At 32.3% G+C, this 20467-nt stretch overlaps 2 protein-coding genes across 2 annotated transcripts; both read left to right on the plus strand.

Moving 5' to 3' along the window:
• The first annotated feature begins 1506 nt into the window (after positions 1–1506).
• On the plus strand, positions 1507–5882 carry LOC141660645 (uncharacterized). Its single transcript, XM_074467634.1, has 8 exons — positions 1507–1686; positions 1810–1903; positions 2400–3286; positions 3396–3462; positions 3946–4008; positions 4096–4325; positions 4911–5023; positions 5546–5882. The coding sequence occupies exons 1-8, from the start codon at positions 1636–1638 to the stop codon at positions 5655–5657; spliced, it is 1617 nt and encodes a 538-aa protein (XP_074323735.1). The 5' UTR covers positions 1507–1635; the 3' UTR covers positions 5658–5882.
• Positions 5883–6872: 990 nt separating this feature from the next.
• On the plus strand, positions 6873–20142 carry LOC141660651 (phytyl ester synthase 1, chloroplastic). Its single transcript, XM_074467640.1, has 13 exons — positions 6873–7503; positions 7682–7733; positions 10458–10513; positions 12730–12888; positions 13004–13108; positions 13783–13889; positions 14200–14321; positions 16337–16445; positions 16544–16674; positions 18099–18468; positions 19109–19222; positions 19517–19602; positions 19722–20142. Exons 1-13 carry the CDS (start codon positions 7119–7121, stop codon positions 20020–20022), a joined length of 2097 nt encoding a protein of 698 aa, XP_074323741.1. The 5' UTR covers positions 6873–7118; the 3' UTR covers positions 20023–20142.
• Positions 20143–20467: the final 325 nt, after the last annotated feature.

Raw genomic sequence — 20467 nt, forward strand, 5'->3', positions numbered from 1 at the left:
GTTCTGTAAAGAACCATCATTTAAAAAATATAAATTTATTTCATTTTTTTATCATATTAAGTTACAAATTTTAATCACTAAATTAAAAATCGAAGTTACACATTTTTTTTATAAAAAAAATCATTGAAAGTTATTAGTTTAATTTGGTTCTGTAGTAGAATTACACATATCCAAAATTATTTCTTAATATAATCAAATTTAAAATCATCCTTTTTCAATTTTTTTATTAAACTTTATATTATATTCAAATACAGTTATTATCCTATATTAGCATCAAATTTTATATTTTTGAAATAAAACTTCACAATCTCTGATTATATAATATAATAGAATTAAAGGTCCTACATATTCACGGGGTTTTGTTTAAAAAATGGTCAAAATGAGATATCCAACTGTACACATATGAAACACTCAACTGGTCATGAGTATCCTATATAAATTGGGATATCCAATCAACAGTAAAATATGCTGACTAGGGGTGATCGCGGTGCGGGCAGTGTGGTTTTTTGCTCAAACCGCAAACCAAACCGCAAGTGCGGTTTGATCAAATTTTCAAACCGCACCCGCACCGCGTAACCTCAAAAATCGCATAAACCACACCACGAAAATGCGGTTCGGCGTGGTGCGGTGCGGTGCGGTTTGTGCGGTTTAATTAATCAAAAATATTAATATTTAAATACAAATATAATAATAATTTAGCTAAGAAGAAATCTAAAAAATATATATTTTTGATTAAAAATAAAAATATATCGGTAATTTGTAATATGTAAGCTAATATTTATGACACAAAACAATAGTAAATAAGAAATGAATCTATAATATATATATATATATATATATATTATATAGATTTTATAAATTATGAATAAATTTATATGTATATAAAATTGCGATACGGTGCGGTGCGGTTTGAACCGCATTGTTAAAATGTCAAACCGCAAACCGCACCGCATCGCACCGCGCAGTTTGTCAAAAATTTAAACCTCAACCGCATCACAAAATATTAAAAACCGCATTTTGCGGTGCGGTATATGGGGCGGTGCGGGCGGTTTGTGCGGTTTGGTGATCACCCCTAATGCAGACGGTTAAAACTAGCTACTTTTTCAAGAAGGGCTATATTTATCAAATTTATTAAAATAGTTATTTTATTATTTTATGCATTTTGCATGTGTTTTTTGAAAATTAAATTTAATGAAACTTCTAATTTTTTTTAAAAGATGAAACTTTAAAGTTAAAAATCTTAAATAAAAAGTTCAATTATTTCGATAATTCATTTAAAATATAATACATACTACTTTTTTCTTTACAAGTAAAATTATACTCTTATTAATAAGAAATTAAGTTCTTAATTTTAGAAAAATAATGATTAAATTATTATTTACTAGCATCTGCATGTGATTCTTTATTTCCCAGAAAACACATCATCAGCTGCTAGGCCCGCTCTTCCTCATTTGAATTCAAATTCAAAAAAATGTGTAAGTATACATTATATACACACACATTTGCATCCCTCAACCACTCTATTTCCCTCTCATTCATACTTCTTGCTTATATTTTATACAAATATATGTAAAGTTTCAAAATTTATTAAAAGGGGTCAGAGCTAACAACAATGTGAATTGATCTTTGTAAGAAATGGACTGTAATTCAGACAAATCTTTTGTGTTATCAGGATCTGAATCAAAGGTTTGGGCTTTTTTTATTTTAGGATAATTGTTTTTTAATTGACCATTTTTATTTTTAATGCATTTATTTTCTTGATTTTTGTAAATATCTTTGGGTTTTGAATTGTTTTGGTGGTTTTTGAAGATGGGTTTTGTTGGTGATGGAGAAAGATTGGATCTTGGACATAAAAGACTCAAAGTGAATGATCTTGATTCTGTGTTTAGTTCCGAAAGTAAAGGTAATTGCTTTATAATTTTTTAGTTTTTTGGTAAGGTTGAACTGTTGAAATGTGTTGTTAATTGTGCAGTCATGTTTGGTATGTTTTGATGTTTGATGATTAGGAATTTGACAAGTAATTTACATCCGGACGTGGCAATTTCGGGTTTTGAGTCGTGTTTGTAGACGTTGGAATGGGTATAAAATGTAATTCGATGAAAAATAATTATTTGTCTTAAGGTTTCAGTGCTTTATAAGAATCATAATTATGTAGATATCTGTGTTGGGTTTTAGGCTTTTAGCCTCACACACCTTGCTTACAACAAGTTATCCGATTCGATCATATGAGGGTTCATTTTGTTTATGAACAATTTTCTTAGTTATAATGAAAGTGTAATTTTTTCCTAACCAAATATTTCTTCTGGACTGTGATTCAGTGTTTAGGACATGTGGTTTATCTGCTGAATTAGTGATATTAGTTTTTATGTGATTATCATGGTTTGCAATAAATGCAACAGGGATTGTCCCCCATTATACGAAATTTTGGATGAATGGACATGCTGCTGATAGCTACTATGCTGCTCAGAAAGAAATGTTTCGAGTTAATAGAGAAACAATAACCATTAATTCTGATGTTACTCAATTGGTAGAAAGGAAGAAGCGTGCTGACTGTGCAGCACTTGATCTTAATGCCTCAGTTGATTTGACTAGTGGTAGTAATGTAGAATGTGATGATGACAAGAATAATCTGACCTCAAATTCTGATAGGAAAATTGAAAAGTCAAAAGGCTTTGGCTTTGATCTAAATGTGGAGGTTGTTTCAAGTTCTGATAACCATGATCCAGTCTGTCCTGATAAACATATCGAGCAGTTAAAACTGAGAGATGATTTGGAGTGTGGGAGCACGTGTAGTCCATTGGAGGATAAAAATCCCACGAGGGTATGGAGAGAGATGAAGCAAAATGGTTTCATGTCATCTTCTCATGGAGGAATACCAATTCCAAAACGACGTGGTAGGAAATCTAAAGCTGACGTGCTCAAGAAAAAGATGGAAATTGCCAGGAGGGAACAGGTTGATAGGTTCGCAACGATTGCTGCTCCTAGTGGACTGCTCAATGGATTAAACCCTGGGATTATTAACCATGTAAGAAACAGTAAGCAGGTTCATTCTATAATAGAGGCTCTAGTAAGGTCTGAAAAACGTGACAGTTTCCATAATGTAAACAACGTAGAGAAAATCCGAACGAAGACAGAAAGAATTGAATCAAGTGATGACAGCAGAAACCTGAACATTTTAGAAATAGAAGATCATAATCTTTGTCAAGAAAATGGTTTGCTAAATAATGCATCAACAATCAGACAGACAAGTCACTGGGCAGTACAAGACTACAATGCCTTAAGCATGGTACTGAACGACATCTCTGATTGAACTAATTCTTACTCATGTTTCAGTCTAAATTATCACAATATAAACTTTCCCTACAGTTTTATCATCTGCTACTAATTTGTTGCAGAATACAAGTGCTCTGTGTGATGAAGAATCAACAGACTTATCAAGCATGTCTACTTTATCTTTCAAAGGTTTGTGTATACCATGTAACCCTTTTATTTTGTATATATCCGTACTAGGTTTATGTTGCTTGATGCCTGAATGAATATAGTCAAATTATTGTAATTAGTTTTTTTTACAGTTTGACATCAAAACTTATAATAAAGTAAACAGTATAGAAGTGTCGTGAAGTTAACATGTGGACAATCAATGGAAAATGGAGGCACTTAACTATGAAGTTGAGCAGTAGAAGCATTATATAATTGATTCCACAATTATGCTTCGCGTTGAAAATAAAAAGACCACTTCCACAAAGTTTAGATCTATCAAACTATCAATGACTATTGAGAAGCATCAGATCGGTTATCTCTTCGATAACCAATATTTTTCCATCATTTTAATATAGATTGACCAATACACAACTTCTATGAAAGTTAAGAGATACCTTGCCCTATTTGTACTTCGCATGTGGTAAAGGTTAGATTGTAAGCTGACAATTTTTTTTGGATCCACAGCTGCTAATGTAGCGTCTCAGTGGTTAGAGCTTCTTCAACATGACATCAATGGTCGCCTTGGAGGTATGCTCAGCATAAAACACTTGTATTTTATTAAGGGTAGACAGTTATCTTGTCAAAATTGTCTGATGTGCTCTAATAATCTTGCAGCATTAAGACGTAGTAAGAAAAGAGTTCGATCTGTTATTCAAACGGATCTGCCTCTTCTTATATCTAGAGAATTTTCTCATAATCAGCAGAATGATCCTTACACTACAAAGAATTCCGCCCCTAGTTCTTCAGTAAATGCAACAGGAAGCCTGCAGGCCCTGCACAATGCTAGATGGAGCACACTATTTAATCAGATGGAAAATGCACTTTCCGATGAAGAGAGACAACTGGTAAGTCGTTTGGAAATTATTCCGTCTCTGTAAATTCAAGTACATATTTGTTTTCAATGACCTGTTCAGATTAATCCCAAGTCAACCAGCAAAGTTATCAGAAACAGGCAAATATGTAACTTGGGTACCATTAATGTAATGTATCTACTAAGCGTCATGAGTAAGGTTGTTATAACTTGTGATCTGGCGGTGAATCAAAATGTATGGACCAACTTCATCCTAGCAGTTCTTGTAAATCTTTTGTTTTGTGTATTTCATTTTAATACGAAACTTACAATTGTTAAAATCTAAGCAAAAAGACATGGGATCATTGGCTTCTGATGCTTGATTTTTCATCCTTGGCCTATTCATTTGACACATGTTTGTGTTCTAAGTCTAAAATTATTTCCTTTAAGTCTTATTTGCTTTTCGAGCACTTCTTTTGGTTGGCCTGCAGTATATTCTGCCTATATACACACAATGTCTAATTACTACAGTTGATTTCTTGAAAATTAACTACTGTTACCTGGTAGTTCACACATCCTTTAACTTCTTCTCAAGAATGGAGAACCTAACTTGTATGCTTTCTACATTATTATAATTTAGGAAAATTGGTTAAACCAAGTAAAGGAGATGCAGAAGCAGTGTGACTGTGGCCTTTCACAATGTACTGGAAAACCTGGTGTGCAGCAACTAGGGACATCGGACACAGAATACAGGTAAATTTCAATATTCTTTGAAGGAACAATCTATTGTATTAATTGCATCTAAGGCTTGCAAGAAAAATGTGAATAGCGACATTCTCTCATCTTTGTAAAGCAAAATAACCATAATAACACACACACATGGTTTAAATCACAAAATGGCAAATCCGAAGAAGCTGGCTCATCCCACTCAATGCCTTTTAAAATGGATTCACAAGTGAAACACGATTTTCCATTTTGAGTAGTTAACCATGTTATTATGTGTTACCATTCTTTCTTTCTTTCTTTCTTTCTTTCTTTCTTGTTCTTTCTAAATCTATAAGGGTCACACTCATGTTTTACACATCTGACACGCATGAGCAACACATGGTTTACTACACTTGCGTGCTAAAATGACACAGTTCTAAACAACTAGATAACTGCCAAGCTTGTCACAGATCATAATAATAGCAATGTAGAATATCTTTCTTGTACATACAACATGTTATAAGTGACAATTAAAAATTGTAATCTCACTATCTAATCGTGTTTATGCAGGATAGATAATTCTAATGACTACGACAGAGTTCTAGCAGTGAGGGCTGCTGCAGCTGCTTTTTATTCGACATGCAACATTTCACAGTCAGATGGAAACTTGCCCTGCTTTTGAGATTTCCAGCTGCAGCTCAAAAATTCAAGTTACAGATAATTTTAGATTCTGATTCAAGTGTTTCTACTTGCATAACATCTTAGTGATGTCTTATTGACTTTCTAGAGAAGGCCTTTTGTAGCTTTTGCTTTCCATTACTTGTAAAAATCGAAAAACTGCATACATTGTTTTTCTCAATATTTTAACCTCAGGTAAAAGCAAAACTGATTGCTGCATTATAGATCAGTTTTTTGTTATCAGACATCACTCTCTTTGTTAGGACCTTTCAATTTTCTAAATATATTGATATCAGGTATGTATGTCTTTAACCGAAGTGAATGGAGTTAAAGGACTTAAAGCTGTTAAAAACCAAACATTTTGAGTAAATGAGAACAAATATTTTTGATTAGTTTCAAGTTCAACTTTAAAGATAAAATAATTAAAAGTTGTTAATTTTCTTTAGTAAGTCGATTTCTCTGAAAATTTATAACTGTATCATTATTTGCTAAAAAATTATAAGATATTAAATATAATTAAATTAAATAAAAAAGACATACACATTAAGGAAATATTTATAATTGAATAAATATAACCTTATCAAAGCAAAATATGAACTTTTGCAAAAAAGTTTTTTTATTTGTTTCTATAAATAAATTGTGAAAATATCTAATCATATATGTTAAAAATCATATAATTACAATATTTCCAATATACAATAACACAGACATGTTAAGTACAATGTTCTAATTTTAGAATCAGATTAATCTTCTACAAGATGGCCTAAGTATTCGATTTCCGATTAATCCTTCTATGTTTTTCTTTATCGGATACATAAAACAATGTATTAAAATTAAAATATTTTATTTATATAGATATGAATAATTATAAAATTCATGATATAATAAATATATATTTGTTAACAAATATAATCATAATAATATTTTAAATATTTATTAATATTAAAATATATCCAATTTTATAGTGAACAGATATTAGTTCTAATTCCAGATTTTGACAAATATTTCCCATAAGCTAATCTTTTTACCATAAGGGTGGGATAAACAATTAGTGGTCCAGGAGAAAAGCGAAAGAACAATGCAAACACACCATGTTGTTTCATTTCCACGCGGGTATATATGTATATACATTTCTCATCTTTACACATTCTTGATTTTTCCACGCTTTTACTTTTAGTCCATTACATAACTTGTGAACCTGTTAATACCACATGTTTGTTCAAATGCTTTGGTCACTTTCACTTCTGTCTTTTTCCATTATATCAACTGTTGGAACACTACAATAATTCACTTAAAATGTCTGTAATAAGTAACCCCATGTTCCACTTTTTCCTTAACATCAAAGGGTTAGTCTTAGTTTAAGTACTCTTGTTGTTGTCATAGAAGTTGATATAATTTTTTGAAAATTTGATAATTTTGGACAAGGGTTTAAGGGTTTGAAGGGTTTGTAGGGTTTAAGGGATTCATGGTTTCTGTTGTAAAGAATTTGAGGGGGTCACCTTGTTTTGGGTTTAATTTGGAGAAAAGATTACCTCGGTTTCGAGTTCGAGTTAGTAGTGTTAGTGAAGGGAAGTCAGTTTTAGTTGATGGAGTTGGTGTTAATGGAGAGAAGAGTAAGGTTTTTGGTGAGGGGAATGGTAGGGTGGTTTTGAATGGTAAGAGTGGGAAGGATATTGGTCGGAAGAAGTTGGAGCCTTTGTGGGATGATGGGTATGGGAATCGGACTGTGAAGGATTATCTTGAGTTGGCTGAAGAGTTTATTAAGCCGGATGGTGGACCGCCAAGGTGGTTTTGTCCGGTGGAATGTGGTGAACCGATGGAGAATGCGCCTGTTCTTTTGTTTTTGCCGGGTACTTAATTGTTTGATTTTGTATAAGTAACTTGTTCAGATTTTCTAATTGTTTATTGACTAATTTTAAGTATGTTTTTATCAATTTGAATGTGTGTCCATGTATATGGTAGTTTTACGATATATTTGATATGTGGGTTTCTAATGTTGTTGGCTTATAGTGTTATTGATGCATGCAGGGATGGATGGCCTTGGGATGGGCCTCATATTACACCACAAAGCTCTAGGAGAGTGAGTCAATTTTCAAATATTTATGTGAAGTTCTATTTATCGAATCATGCATTTATTGACCTTATATAGTACTCATGACTCGGTAGACAAGTTTCCATTGACTTGCTTGATATCATTGGAGGGTTACATGACGAGTGTTACATTGGTTGTTTATTTAATTTGCAATCTGTTCACTACATTCATGAATTTGATTATCTTTTTCATTATTTGGACGATTGAACTCCTACTAGTGCGTCCTGGTTTCACACTATCCTGCATTTCTAATGCTGCAACGGTTAAGACTTTAGTGCAGTGTACAATAGACAGCACTTCACCGTGGTACTTCATAAGAAAAGTAATACAACCAACATTATCAACAGTTTCTAAATGACCCGATTAACAGATGATTTATATCTACAAGACTGTATTACATTGGAGCTTAGATGTCATTACAGAGTGATTAGGTTGTATCTTGTAGAAGAAAAGAATGCTTATTCAAATGATCAGCCAAAAGCTTGACACAAATTGCAGAGGTATACAGAATGCTGATTGCACATCTTGTTTTAATTTTCCTTGTTAAGCGCAAAGAGCTTATGCTGATTGTGTATGTACCGGGTACTTAAGTACAGTAGCCTGTTTGCCACAAATTATGACATAGTAGTGCAATGGGTTTCTCCTAGTTAAGTCTTTCTTTTTACCATAAAGCATAACCATGTGATATAACACATAAATGTGACCCATGATTTACTTGGAACTTGAAAGTCAATCTCAATATGGGCTCTGATTTCTCTTGTTATATGTAAAGTATGACTGTAATCATAGCAGTTGATCGTACTCAGTAGGTATTAATGTATTATTGAAGAAATAGACCATGAGGCCATGACCTTATCAAAAATCCCCGAGTACCTTTTAGAAGAAGAAGTTAAGAGGGTGTTTTGTGAATGTGCTGTGTGGCTATTAAAACTAGATGAACTCTAACCTAAATCCTTATCCAAAAGTTTGAATAGGATGGTGCTATTATATCTTAACTTGATTCAGTTGTTAGTTCTTGTAATTCAAGCAAATCTTATAAATGATTAGATGTAATTATTCAATATCTGAATACAACATTTTGGGTTAAACATTTAGAAGTGAGTGTACACCCTAGTTATTTTAGCAAAGATAATCTTTGTAAGTATTACTAATCTTAATTAAATTGTTGAGTTACCTATACAAAAGCCTAAAATATTGGGAGAAACATGGTCTTCTTAAGCTATTGTTATTATAGTATAACAAGCTTATAACCAGTGCGATGCACACTTTTTTTAGTATTTTATAAAATAAATGTATATTTTAACTTTAAGAAACTATAGTTGAATTAATACTAATAGATTTATCCAAAGATGGTCTTCTCAGTATTGGTAGTTTTTAAGTGTCAAATAATTGAGCTATCTGGGTGAAGAATGAATAATATGTTGTTTTTAGTTGCCAATTAGCAAACCTGACCTCTTTATGTAGTTAGCAACTATTATATTAGTAGTTAGTTTCCAAGCATAGACCTCTTGATCTTAGTACAAATGTGCCAACCAAAAATAGTGACGACCTTTATGCTCACTGTATATAATACAATGTGTATGGCTGTCGCCAAATGAAGAATATTTTGGTAATGTAAATCCATCAATATTCTTATATTAATATACTTATAGTGAAAGAAAGATTCTTAATTTATATTATTGTATAATCCATTTAGTTTTATTACAGGATGTATCAAAAAGTTTTATCTTAACGAAACTAAATCGTCCAGTCAGTTAATTAAGAGTGTTCATAGCTCACAAAGAATTCATTCCTTAAAATAAGCTTAAACCATTATCATTTATAATATTGGTCATTGGAGGTTATTAGAAGTTATTACCTTATTTGAGTTGTACAATCCCTTTTAATGTAGCCATAATACCATTAAAAATTCTACGAAAACTATAATGACGAGTATTGTCAATTGTATTATAGTTGTCAAACATAATATTTTTTATAGGCTATGTTGTGATTTATATATATGGGATGTCCACATATTTTATGATGCCAAACTTGTCTAATAAAGCATAAGTAGGGTGTTGTATTGACTTCGTGGGTTACAAGGATTAAATTTGAACAACGAACATTTATTCTGTAAAAACTTTGAGGCAGGTATCGTTGTAGAAAGAGAATGCTGGAATGTCCATTTTTTACATTGTCACTTAAAAATCGATTTCACTATCAAATTATGTATTCCATATGTACTTATTCGTTATTACACACGCTGAGGCTCGGTAGCCAACTGTACTTAATTCCTAGATGATTAGAATAAAAAAAATCTGCTTTTTAATTTAAATCATGCCTATTATTAAGATTATGATATAATATATGTGCTAATACCTTAGTCTCTTCCCTCACTTTAAAAGGCATATAACCTTGTGCTTTAACGCAACTAGGGAAAATAAAGTACGTAGCTTCTCATTTCTCTTCGAGAATATTAAGTATCAAAATCAATAGGAGTTCAGTGACTAGCTTTTTTGCTTCCCTAAAGGACCCAATAACTTAATTCATTATGACTTGATGTCTCCAATTTTTTCTTGTTGAAATATGAAATATTGGATGATGCCTGTTCTTGATAACGGATGTTATTGTTAGTAAACATCAATTATAATCCAAACACATTCCTGCTACAAAAGGTGTTGGATGATGAAAGTGGTCTAACTCCAAACCTAATACAAGATGTTTTGTAAACAGAGCATTTGAAGTTAGATGCTTGCATATTCCTGTTCGTGACAAAACACCATTTGAAGGTATTAATTTTTCTTGACTTAAATGCATACTTATTTTCTTTTGAGTTGTTAACTAAATGATATTTTTACTGATTCACAAAGAAACAATGTAATTTGTTATTTTGTTTTGTGTTACTATGTTAGAAATTGACTGCATTTACAATGCTTTTATAAATTTATCATCATCTAGTGAGGTAACAAGCTCATAACTCCTTGGTTCACAATATATTGGTCAAATATTATAATGAACATTAAATAGGTAACTTACAAGTAAAATGAACATAGAAACAATGAATTTAGTGGTGACATATCAAACTTGAATATTATTCATGACATGTCACATGAAGTTTAATTGAGCTAATTTATCATACTGGTTGAGATTGCTTAACTAATTAATTAGCGACCAGTGACATGAGACATCCTTTGGCGAAGCCTGTGGATGTAGCTTAAGAATGGAAAAGAAGGATTCATGATGTACTCCCTCAGTCCCTTCCAATTGATTACATTTCTGAGGAAGTGTCCGGCACGCATTTTAAGGTGCATAAAAAGTATAGTTATGTAACTTATTTTTACAATTTTCTTTTTCTGAATAAAAGTTGAATGTTTTAATTTTTATTCAGAAAAACAAAATTGTAAAATATAATTACAGAACTATACTTTATATGCACCTTAAAATGCGTGTCAGACACTCTCTAAAAAATGTAAACAATTGAAAGGGACGGAGGGAGTAATAATTAACATTGAATAATAAACATTTAAGTTGGGTGGATTAATCACACATAACCGCTAGCCCTAAGGTGTGATTTGGTGACTTAATCATAGAAGAACTATTAGACCTGACAATATTGTAAATTACACGAACATGAATGTACATGATGATAATGTTAGATATGGGTTCTCACTTTGGGTACGCAAAACATCATAAAAGTAGACGAGATAATTTATGTATATTTTTAATAATAAGTGTTTATACTAAAGATATGGATTTATATGTAGAATATATATATATATATATATATATATATAAGTTTTAATAGAATTTGTATGATGTAGCACAAAAGTAAAAAAAATAGGATTATGTAATTATCGTAATAGTTCAAGATTGGGTAGCGAAAAAGGCTCTTGTACCAATTGATCTAGGATGATTCTGAGAAAGGGTACAAAATGGTTGCAAGGAGGGAGATGGACTTGTTTTGGGTAGAATCTGCATAAACACTCTTAGCCTTGTGTTCAAACAATTTTTAATTATTAATTTATTTTACCTATGTCAAATAATGATGATTACAATTTACAACTGTCTAAATATACATCAAAAAACTTGGAGAAATGAGTACAATCGTACATAAAAAGAATTCTAAATATTGACTATAAGCTAATATTTGCATAGATATAATGAAAAAATATTTTTAATGTTATCGATAATGCTATTTATAATTTGTCGGGTAATCACTTAACAACCTTTAAGTACTTGCTCCACATCGTTTCTTTTGCGGGCTTCAGTCTTTGATAAATTCTGACCGAGGCTTGATACCTATATTCTGATTTTTCAAAGTGTCCGAACTCTGAATATTCTGTGGCCAGTGTAATACTTACAAGAGAGTAATTGGTGCCAACCATTACAACTATAGTGGCGGTTCCATTCCAGATGATCCAGTTTTTGGATGCTTTTGTTTTGTTATCACTCCTTTTAATTTAATGTGTGCTCGGTAACTACTAGATATCTAGAAGTCTAGATATTGATGTAATAAAGAATGGTTCGGAGTCTTTACACTTAAAGAATATGGGCATTGTATGTGCATCCATACGTCAAGTCTAGTGTTTAGCAAAGAAAAGAAGCTAGTATAGATAGCTGCTCTTTGTTTTCTTGTGCTTAAATAATATTTAATTAGTCAGTTTTGAATTCAACCACCAAAATGTCTGGCTGTGTTTAACATTATCGTCTGTCGAGTTTCGGGGTTCTCTCTTAACTCTGTAAATCTACTTCTTTTAGATAATTTCCTGAGAATAAACTGATAAAACCTTTGCTGAATTGTATAAACATCTTTTACATGTGCTGCAAGTTCTATGTAAGTTCTGTTTTGTTATGCTATCTCTATTGATATACATGTGAAAAACATTTTTTGTGTGTGTGTTTATCAATGCTCTTGTTACTTCACAATTTGGCTACACTTACAGTTCATACTTGATGATCACTAATTTTGTGGAATGCGTAATGATATAAATATTTTTGTATGAAGATTTGGTGACATTTGTCGAATATTCTTTGAGGAGTGAATATGCTGCCTCTCCAAATAAACCAATTTATCTGGTGGGAGATTCTTTTGGTGGAAGTCTAGCACTAGCAGTTGCTTCTCGCAATCCAACCCTGGATTTGGTGTTAATATTAGCAAATCCAGGTTAGCTTTAATATTTTCTAAATGCTCTTTAGTATATAAAAGATGTTACATCTGTATAATATTTGACTTACTGTCAGTATGTACTAACTACTTGTTTTTATATTATCGATTTTAGCCACTTCATTTGGCAGGTCACAGTTGCAACCTATATTTCCGCTGTTGGAGGCGCTTCCTGAAGAACTTCAAGTAGCTGTTCCTTATCTTCTTAGCGGCATTATGGGTAATTTGTAGGTTGATAAAACAGTTGCAATTTTTTACATAGAATATATAAAATATTTTAAATGATAGTTTTAAATATTTAGGTCATGCTTATCTTTAATTTGAATATGATTAAGTTTATTAACTATAAACCCCAAATATTATGTACACCGAGGCTTCTCTTTCCTTCCACTTCTGCATATCGAGGTAAGCAAGTATTTAAGTAGTGAGAAATGGACTTCTTTGCTTTCAATTAAGTGTTGATCCTAGTCTCTCTTCTCATTTTTCTCAGTGTTTGTAATTATTTCAACTACAGCTTGGATGTAGCTAGTCTTGAAAAATTTGGTCATATTCTCTTGTTGGGAGTTAATTTAAATTATTTGCAAACAGCTAGATTCGGGCTTGTTCTTTTACTAAACTTCTATTCGTAATAAAACTTGGCTATAATAATAACTGATTAAATAAATCCTAATCTTCCATATATTTGCACTGATCCTATGATCCATGACTGGTGTGTGTTTCGTGTGAATTCAGTAAATATAGAGTTCTTAAATAGTTTAAATATACTCATTCCATGGATCTCTTTCAATATTTTGGCGTGTACAAAATAAACTTACACAGTTATCTAATTTATATTTGTGACACTGGGATTTTAAAATTGTATGCATTTCCAGTAAATCTTACTGTATTACGCAGGTGACCCTATGAAGATGGCAATGGTCAACATTGATAAGTCACTTCCTCGTGCAATCATTACTGAGAAAATGTCCACCAACCTTACTGCTTTGCTACCACTTCTGTCCGTAAGAACTACTATCAATCATCAAATCTTTAAATGTTAGGCCACTTTCATGTTTTTTGGAAGTTCCGATATTAAAAATAAATTCATAGTGCAAGGGCGGAAAATTTACTAGATCTAGAAATATTTCTTTTAGTGTGACACGTATTCAAGTCGTGCACAACCTTTTTTGTGTTATTATGTATCCAGTGTGCTGTGTAAGAATGTTAAAGTCATTTGAGTATGAAGTCAAATTCTTGCTAGTTTTTGAAACTATCTTTGTTTTGTACAGGTGATTCTTTCTTTTTTCACCTCTTTTACATTTTACCTTACAGTCAATGTCTGATATCATACCAAAAGATACTCTTCTTTGGAAGTTGAAGCTTCTTAGGTCGGCTGCTTCCTACGCAAATTCACGTCTCCATGCCGTAACAGCTGAAGTATTAATTCTTGCAAGGTTATTTCTTCAGAACTTGGGCCAATATATTCCTAAATTTATCTCTGTTAACTTTTTTGTTCTGGCAAGCTCTCATTTACAAGGCAAAGTATTCACGGTCCAAGATTGACCTCTATATATATTTGGAGGCTGCATCATTTTCTTTAATTTGTGGTCTTTACTGCTAATTTTATGTTATTTGATTGCCGAGCAATTTTTATCATTATTTTCGAAAGCTGATAATAATGGTGTGAAAATAGAATATCTTATGTTTTATGTTTAATTATTATCACATGCATGCATCTATATGCTTAATTTGTATTTAAGGAGTACCATATTTTTGCTACAAAAGATCTTTCTAGCATATGCAACTGTGCTACAGAAATAGATTCATTTCAAATTTTTCCTACAGTATATTAATAGGGAAAAAATGCCTGTTTGGTCGTCATGAGGGTCTATGATTTGGCAAGTCCTCTATATACGGGACATATTTAAAGTACGAGGATAAGTAGATTCTTGACTGTTTCCACTTTTGATATACAGGTGTCAGTCTTCTTACCTGTAGGTAATATTATATTATTGTATGTAAAACAATAGATGAGTCCTGTATATGGGAAACAAGAAAATAATTGCAGTCGAAGGTGTAAAATGTAATTGAAGCAAATCTTAAGAGACAGTACACAAATTTTTTTACATGGCATTACATTTACATGTACCTCTACAGCTTCAGTATCTCTACTCTTGTACCTCAAGCTGGAGTACATAAATTAATCATGCTTTGTACCTCAAGCTCTAGTTGATGTAGGTGACACTTCCTGAGTCTATGTAGGTCGAATATTGTCATCAAACTCAGAAATGGAGAATGGTCGAGGGGAAATGGAGAATTCTCAATGAATTATTTTTTGAAGTTATCAATCCCTGGTCATGATCTAGGAATGATGAACTTTATCCTTTTTTTTGAACTTAGGGAATAAGCAACATTATTTTGCTAGTAGTACGATGGCTACAAACAAGTAGGAAACAAAATATAGGGGCAATTAAATGATAATATACACCTGAAAATAGCAGACGAGCAAGGAAAAACTTGCCTAGGTTTTACCGATCACCTTAGTCTTAAGTTACATAAAAATGTAACATGCAGGAAAACTGTGGTCAACAACTATAACAAAGAGTAAACAGATACAGTTTAGATGGTCGTAAAAGTACACAAGTATTTTTCTGTGTCAGAACCTTTTACTGTGGCATAAAATTCCTTAGCAAGGAACTTGTCTATCGACAAAACCAAGCCTGGCAGTTACCCTTTACTCTTTGTAATAAGCGGTTGAGGATTTAAGTCTATCGACTTTGCAAGTCCTCTAGATTCATAATCAATGCGGAATGTGCAATACCAGTTGAGCGCCTAGTCTCCTCAAAATCAGCCACATTAAGAAATCAGTGGTATCCAAAAGGCTGAACCAAAGGTGCTAAACATACTTATCAAATTGATACAAATTCAAAGATAAATGAACTGAAACATACGTCGAATACCCAAAGCCTAGTAAACTGACAATCTTTTTTTTCCCAATTTTTTTTGCACCATAGCCAAGCACTTATCTGTTGCAAACAAGAGTTTAAGAATCCTATTTTTATCTATATTTATGAATACTAGAAGATGATAGAAATAGAATCCTTAAGATCTTTTGTTGATTTTGTATCTTGTGCATGTTAGCAGAAGTGTACATGTCTGTGTTTTTTATGCCAAATCAAATTACTTGTTAATTAGAGCATTTGGAGGGCTTCTGGTTTTTATGCAGTTTTAAACATATTCTTTTGTTATTGTGTTGCATGTTGCTTCTCGGATTACTGTTTCATATCTGAATTTCATTGTAATTGAAAAATATGGAAATCAAAAATGAAAAAAAACGTTTACTGTTTTCTTTTATCATAGTATTTCATGGTTATGAACCTTACATATCAGAGAGAATTAGGAGAATAAAAAAATCTCATGTTCTGTTGATAAATTGTAACTGAGAACTAATTATGCTGCAATACTTCAGTGGCAATGATAACATGCTTCCCAGTAAAGATGAAGCACAAAGGCTTTCAACTTCCTTGAGGAACTGCAAAATTTGTTACTTCAAAGACAATGGACATACTGTTTTATTGGTAGGCAATCTTTATGTTCTCTTTTACATGTTCCCTCTCTTGTTATTACTGGAGTAACAAATATAAATGATCTCATATATCTCATTTATTCTGTGCAGGAAGATGATGTCAATTTGTTGACTATTATCAAAGGTAACTGCAAATATCGTCGTTCACGGAAACATGATTTTATTAAGGATTTTATACCTCCTAGCATGTCAGAATATAAGAAGGCGGTTGAAACATACGGGTAAATATTTTAGAATTTGCATTATGAATGAATTTACTATTTTTTTTAACTTCATTAGAAATTTAGAATGCTTATGATTTTTCTGTTACTAAATAATTTCAAGTTCTGTTAAACATGGGTATACGGCTAAGAAGTGAGTATACTTCCGTAAATACGATAATATGGGATTTAGGTTTGGAGTAGGGGGGTACGCTTTTCAGATCGGATCGGTTTTGGGGTAAAAGTCGAACCAAGCCGCGAAGAGCGGTTTTTGAAAATTGTCATCTAAATGCGGTTGCGGTAACCCCGTCAATTGCGGTTGTGAATTTGTGATTATTGCGGATCGGTTTGTGGTTCAACCACTTATTATAACATAAATAATAATTTGCCAAAAGAAATAAATTCGAAATATTAATAAATTTAAGTTTAAGTTAATTGATAAGTTTACATTTAAAATAAAATACAAACTAATGTTCAGTACGTAGTAAGGATACTAAGAACATAATAAAATAAGCACTGTATGCAGAAATTAGAAACATGAAAATTAAGTTGCAAATTTTGCATCTTAGCAACTAAGGTGAAGCTACTTCAGTACGAATAAAATATAAACTTAAGTATAAACGAAAGTCAATTAATCTTAAAATATTAAAGAATAACGTTTTAGAAATAAATATGTTTATTTATTAATTTATATGATATCTAGTATATTTTTGAAAATATATTTTATTATAAATATGTCGTGTTTTGCGGTTGCGGTTGTGATTTTGCAATTTTTAAAAATTTAAAACCGCATCCAAACCGCGAATAACCGATTGTTAAAATTTAAATCTGCAATCAACCCGCGTTTCACGATTATCCGTAAAATACGATTCGGTTGCGAGCAGTTGAGCGGTTCGTCTTTACACCCCTAGTTTGGAGGATACAACATATGTATAAATCATAAATATAAATCTGATGTGGTGAATGCTAAAATCCATTAATAAAATTAAAAACTTAATGCAAACTGAATCAAATGCATAACTTAATCATCTAGGAAACAAGAATTAAAGTTGGAGTCGTCATTTTTGTAGGAGTGAATCTAGACATCAAAACGATTTTTTTGTCTGGCTAATTAATATTAATAGTTTTCTTTCATTAAATTAGTTAATAACCAATTTTGAAATGATTTCTGATTAAGCTTGTGATTGGGCGAGTATCCAAGTACTCCATACAGGGGTGCTTGTTATTGCACAAGTATTGAAGTACTCTATATAGGAGTGGATTGGGTACACCAAGCCCCACTGCTTCCTAGGTATATGATGTATCAATCTTCAACTTTACTGGTTGATATATACATGTTGATTGAAATGGTCCACCGCTAAAATTCTACTTTCGAATATGTTATAATATTGCTCTCTTTCTTCAGTGGTGGCTAATTATAAAATTCTGGATTTAATGAAATGTAGGTCATATCGTTATTATGTTAGTCCAGTAATGCTCTCAACTATGCCAGATGGAAAAATTGTGAGAGGCCTCGCTGGGGTTCCAAGTGAAGGCCCTGTGTTATTAGTTGGTTATCATATGCTGATGGGAACAGAACTTGTTCCTCTTGCATTAGAATTCTTGAGGGAAAAGAAGGTTTTAGTCCGGGGTCTAACACACCCAGCACTGTTTACGCAACAGGCTGCAAGCAGCTCTAATGAATTTTCCTTCTTTGATTTGATGAAAGTATTTGGTGCATTGCCCGTCACACCAAGTAACATATTCAAATTGTTTTCGTCAAAATCATATGGTCTTCTTTATCCTGGTGGTGCACGTGAGGCTCTCCATCGCAAGGTTTGACAAAATATGCTTGTTCCTTATAATTGTTTTTTGCTGTATAGATATTTCATTTTGCAAAACAAAAACAAGTCTCAATTGGTTTGTTTTTTTTTGTTTTAAAGAATAGCAATTTGAAAGTTGATGCAAATTGTTATTTTTGTAGTGCAAACTTGTTTTATAATAATTAATATGAGCATATGATTTTCCACGTACTGAAGTTCCGACAGTTCTGACGCCATCGGAAAAAATCGTTTACAGGTCAATTGAACCGCTCTCTTTTTTTGTTTGTGGAACATAGAAATTACTTCCAGGGATGTTTGTATTCTCTTTTGTGAGATTTGTTTATAATGAATCAATTAGAATTTCCAACCCTTATACTTCAAGTAAGTGATATTATAACTGTGCTGTTTTATAGAGAACCCCATTAACTTTGTGCATGAAATCGGAATCCTATTTTCCAAAGCTTCATATGAGTGGAAATCTTAGACTAACAAACTTAGTGTTTCGTTGATACAACGTAGACTAAAATCAACTTTATATTTTTCAGAGTCAACTGAAATCATGTATTAAATATATAGAATTTAATTTCACAGTTGTGCAAATTCGCATTCTGTGTTCGATTATTAATCTTGTTTTGGCCATCTGTGTTTTGTAGGGTGAGGAGTATAAGTTGTTTTGGCCTGATCAACCAGAATTTGTAAGAATGGCAGCTAAATTTGGGACAACCATTGTTCCATTTGGAGTAGTTGGAGAGGATGACGTAGCTGAAGTAAGCACCTGCCTTTGTCTCTTTTAATTGGTCACCCACAAAAGACCCTGATAGTCTTCTATACACACTGGCAAATGTTAGTAATAATAAAGATTATAGCCAGTATGCTATACATACATGTTGTAAATGTAACTGCGCAATGCGTCTGGATATCCTCTCTTAATAGTTCGTCAACAATTTAGTCATTCAATTTGGGGAACATAATACAAAACTTATTCTTACTAGTTGATGCTTGTCTCTTGTAATTTGTAATTGTTCTTGCTATCTAACACTTTTATATTGTACAATTTGCAGCTAGTACTCGATTATAATGACTATATGAGAATTCCTGTCATCAATGACCTTATAAAAAAATCTAACGACGAGAGTATAAGGTTAAGGTAAGTGGTGAATTACGTTGTATTTCTCCTATTTTCTTTTTTAACAACTGGTGCTCTATCGTGCTACATTGTCAATACCATCCTATTTGTAACTCTGTGGACATCCTTTTTTCTTGCAGGACTGATATGGGTGGCGAGATAGCAAATCAAGATCTTTACTTTCCTGGCCTTCTACCAAAGATTCCTGGACGCTTTTACTTTTTGTTTGGTAAGCCAATAGAAACCAAAGGGCGGGAAACTGTGCTGAAAAACCGAGATTCAGCAAACGAGTTGTACTTGCAGATAAAGTCTGAGGTAGAAGACAACATAGCTTATTTGCTTAAGAAAAGAAAGGAGGATCCTTATCGAAATATTGTTGACAGGACTATATACAGAGCATTTGATACGTCAATAGATGAAGCACCATCATTTGAAGTCTGATTCTTGTATAAATGAAGCACTATGATTTGAACATTGATAGCTAGATAGTTGTATAGATGAGGAACCATCATTTGAATTAACACAATTTAGAATGCAAATCTATATATTCCAAGTTGAATATGTTGACCTGCATCAGCTACCAATCTCGTATGCGTCAGCTACCAAGCTCGTATTGATTATGCATCTCAAATTCTCGATAGGAGATGGATAATCTCAGTCTGCAGGTAGTAAGCTGCACTGAAGTTGTAACTCTGATGCATACATATTTCATTATCTGCATCTGGTAAGCCGCACTTAACTTGCAACAGTAATGTATGTACTGCAATAGTACTACTAATCATTGTTTTTTTATTTTGAGACTTGCCTTGCAAGCTCAACAACAAATAAATTATTCTTGAAACTGCTTTCTAAATTTGTCCCGAAACAACTAGTCTACTATGAACAG

Source organism: Apium graveolens, chromosome 1, assembly GCF_009905375.1.
Source record: "Apium graveolens cultivar Ventura chromosome 1, ASM990537v1, whole genome shotgun sequence".
NCBI classification, from domain to species: domain Eukaryota; kingdom Viridiplantae; phylum Streptophyta; class Magnoliopsida; order Apiales; family Apiaceae; genus Apium; species Apium graveolens.

Bases quoted from the DNA above. Each gene is read 5' to 3' on its own strand.
- LOC141660645 (XM_074467634.1), top strand. From the start codon at position 1,636: ATGGACTGTAATTCAGACAAATCTTTTGTGTTATCAGGATCTGAATCA. The intron at 1,687-1,809 runs GTTTGGGCTTTT...TGGTTTTTGAAG, and splicing joins TATCAGGATCTGAATCAAAG to ATGGGTTTTGTTGGTGATGG. The intron at 4,326-4,910 runs GTAAGTCGTTTG...ATTATAATTTAG, and splicing joins CCGATGAAGAGAGACAACTG to GAAAATTGGTTAAACCAAGT.
- LOC141660651 (XM_074467640.1), top strand. From the start codon at position 7,119: ATGGTTTCTGTTGTAAAGAATTTGAGGGGGTCACCTTGTTTTGGGTTT. The intron at 13,890-14,199 runs GTAAGAACTACT...TTTACCTTACAG, and splicing joins CTTTGCTACCACTTCTGTCC to TCAATGTCTGATATCATACC. The intron at 14,322-16,336 runs GTTATTTCTTCA...GCAATACTTCAG, and splicing joins GAAGTATTAATTCTTGCAAG to TGGCAATGATAACATGCTTC.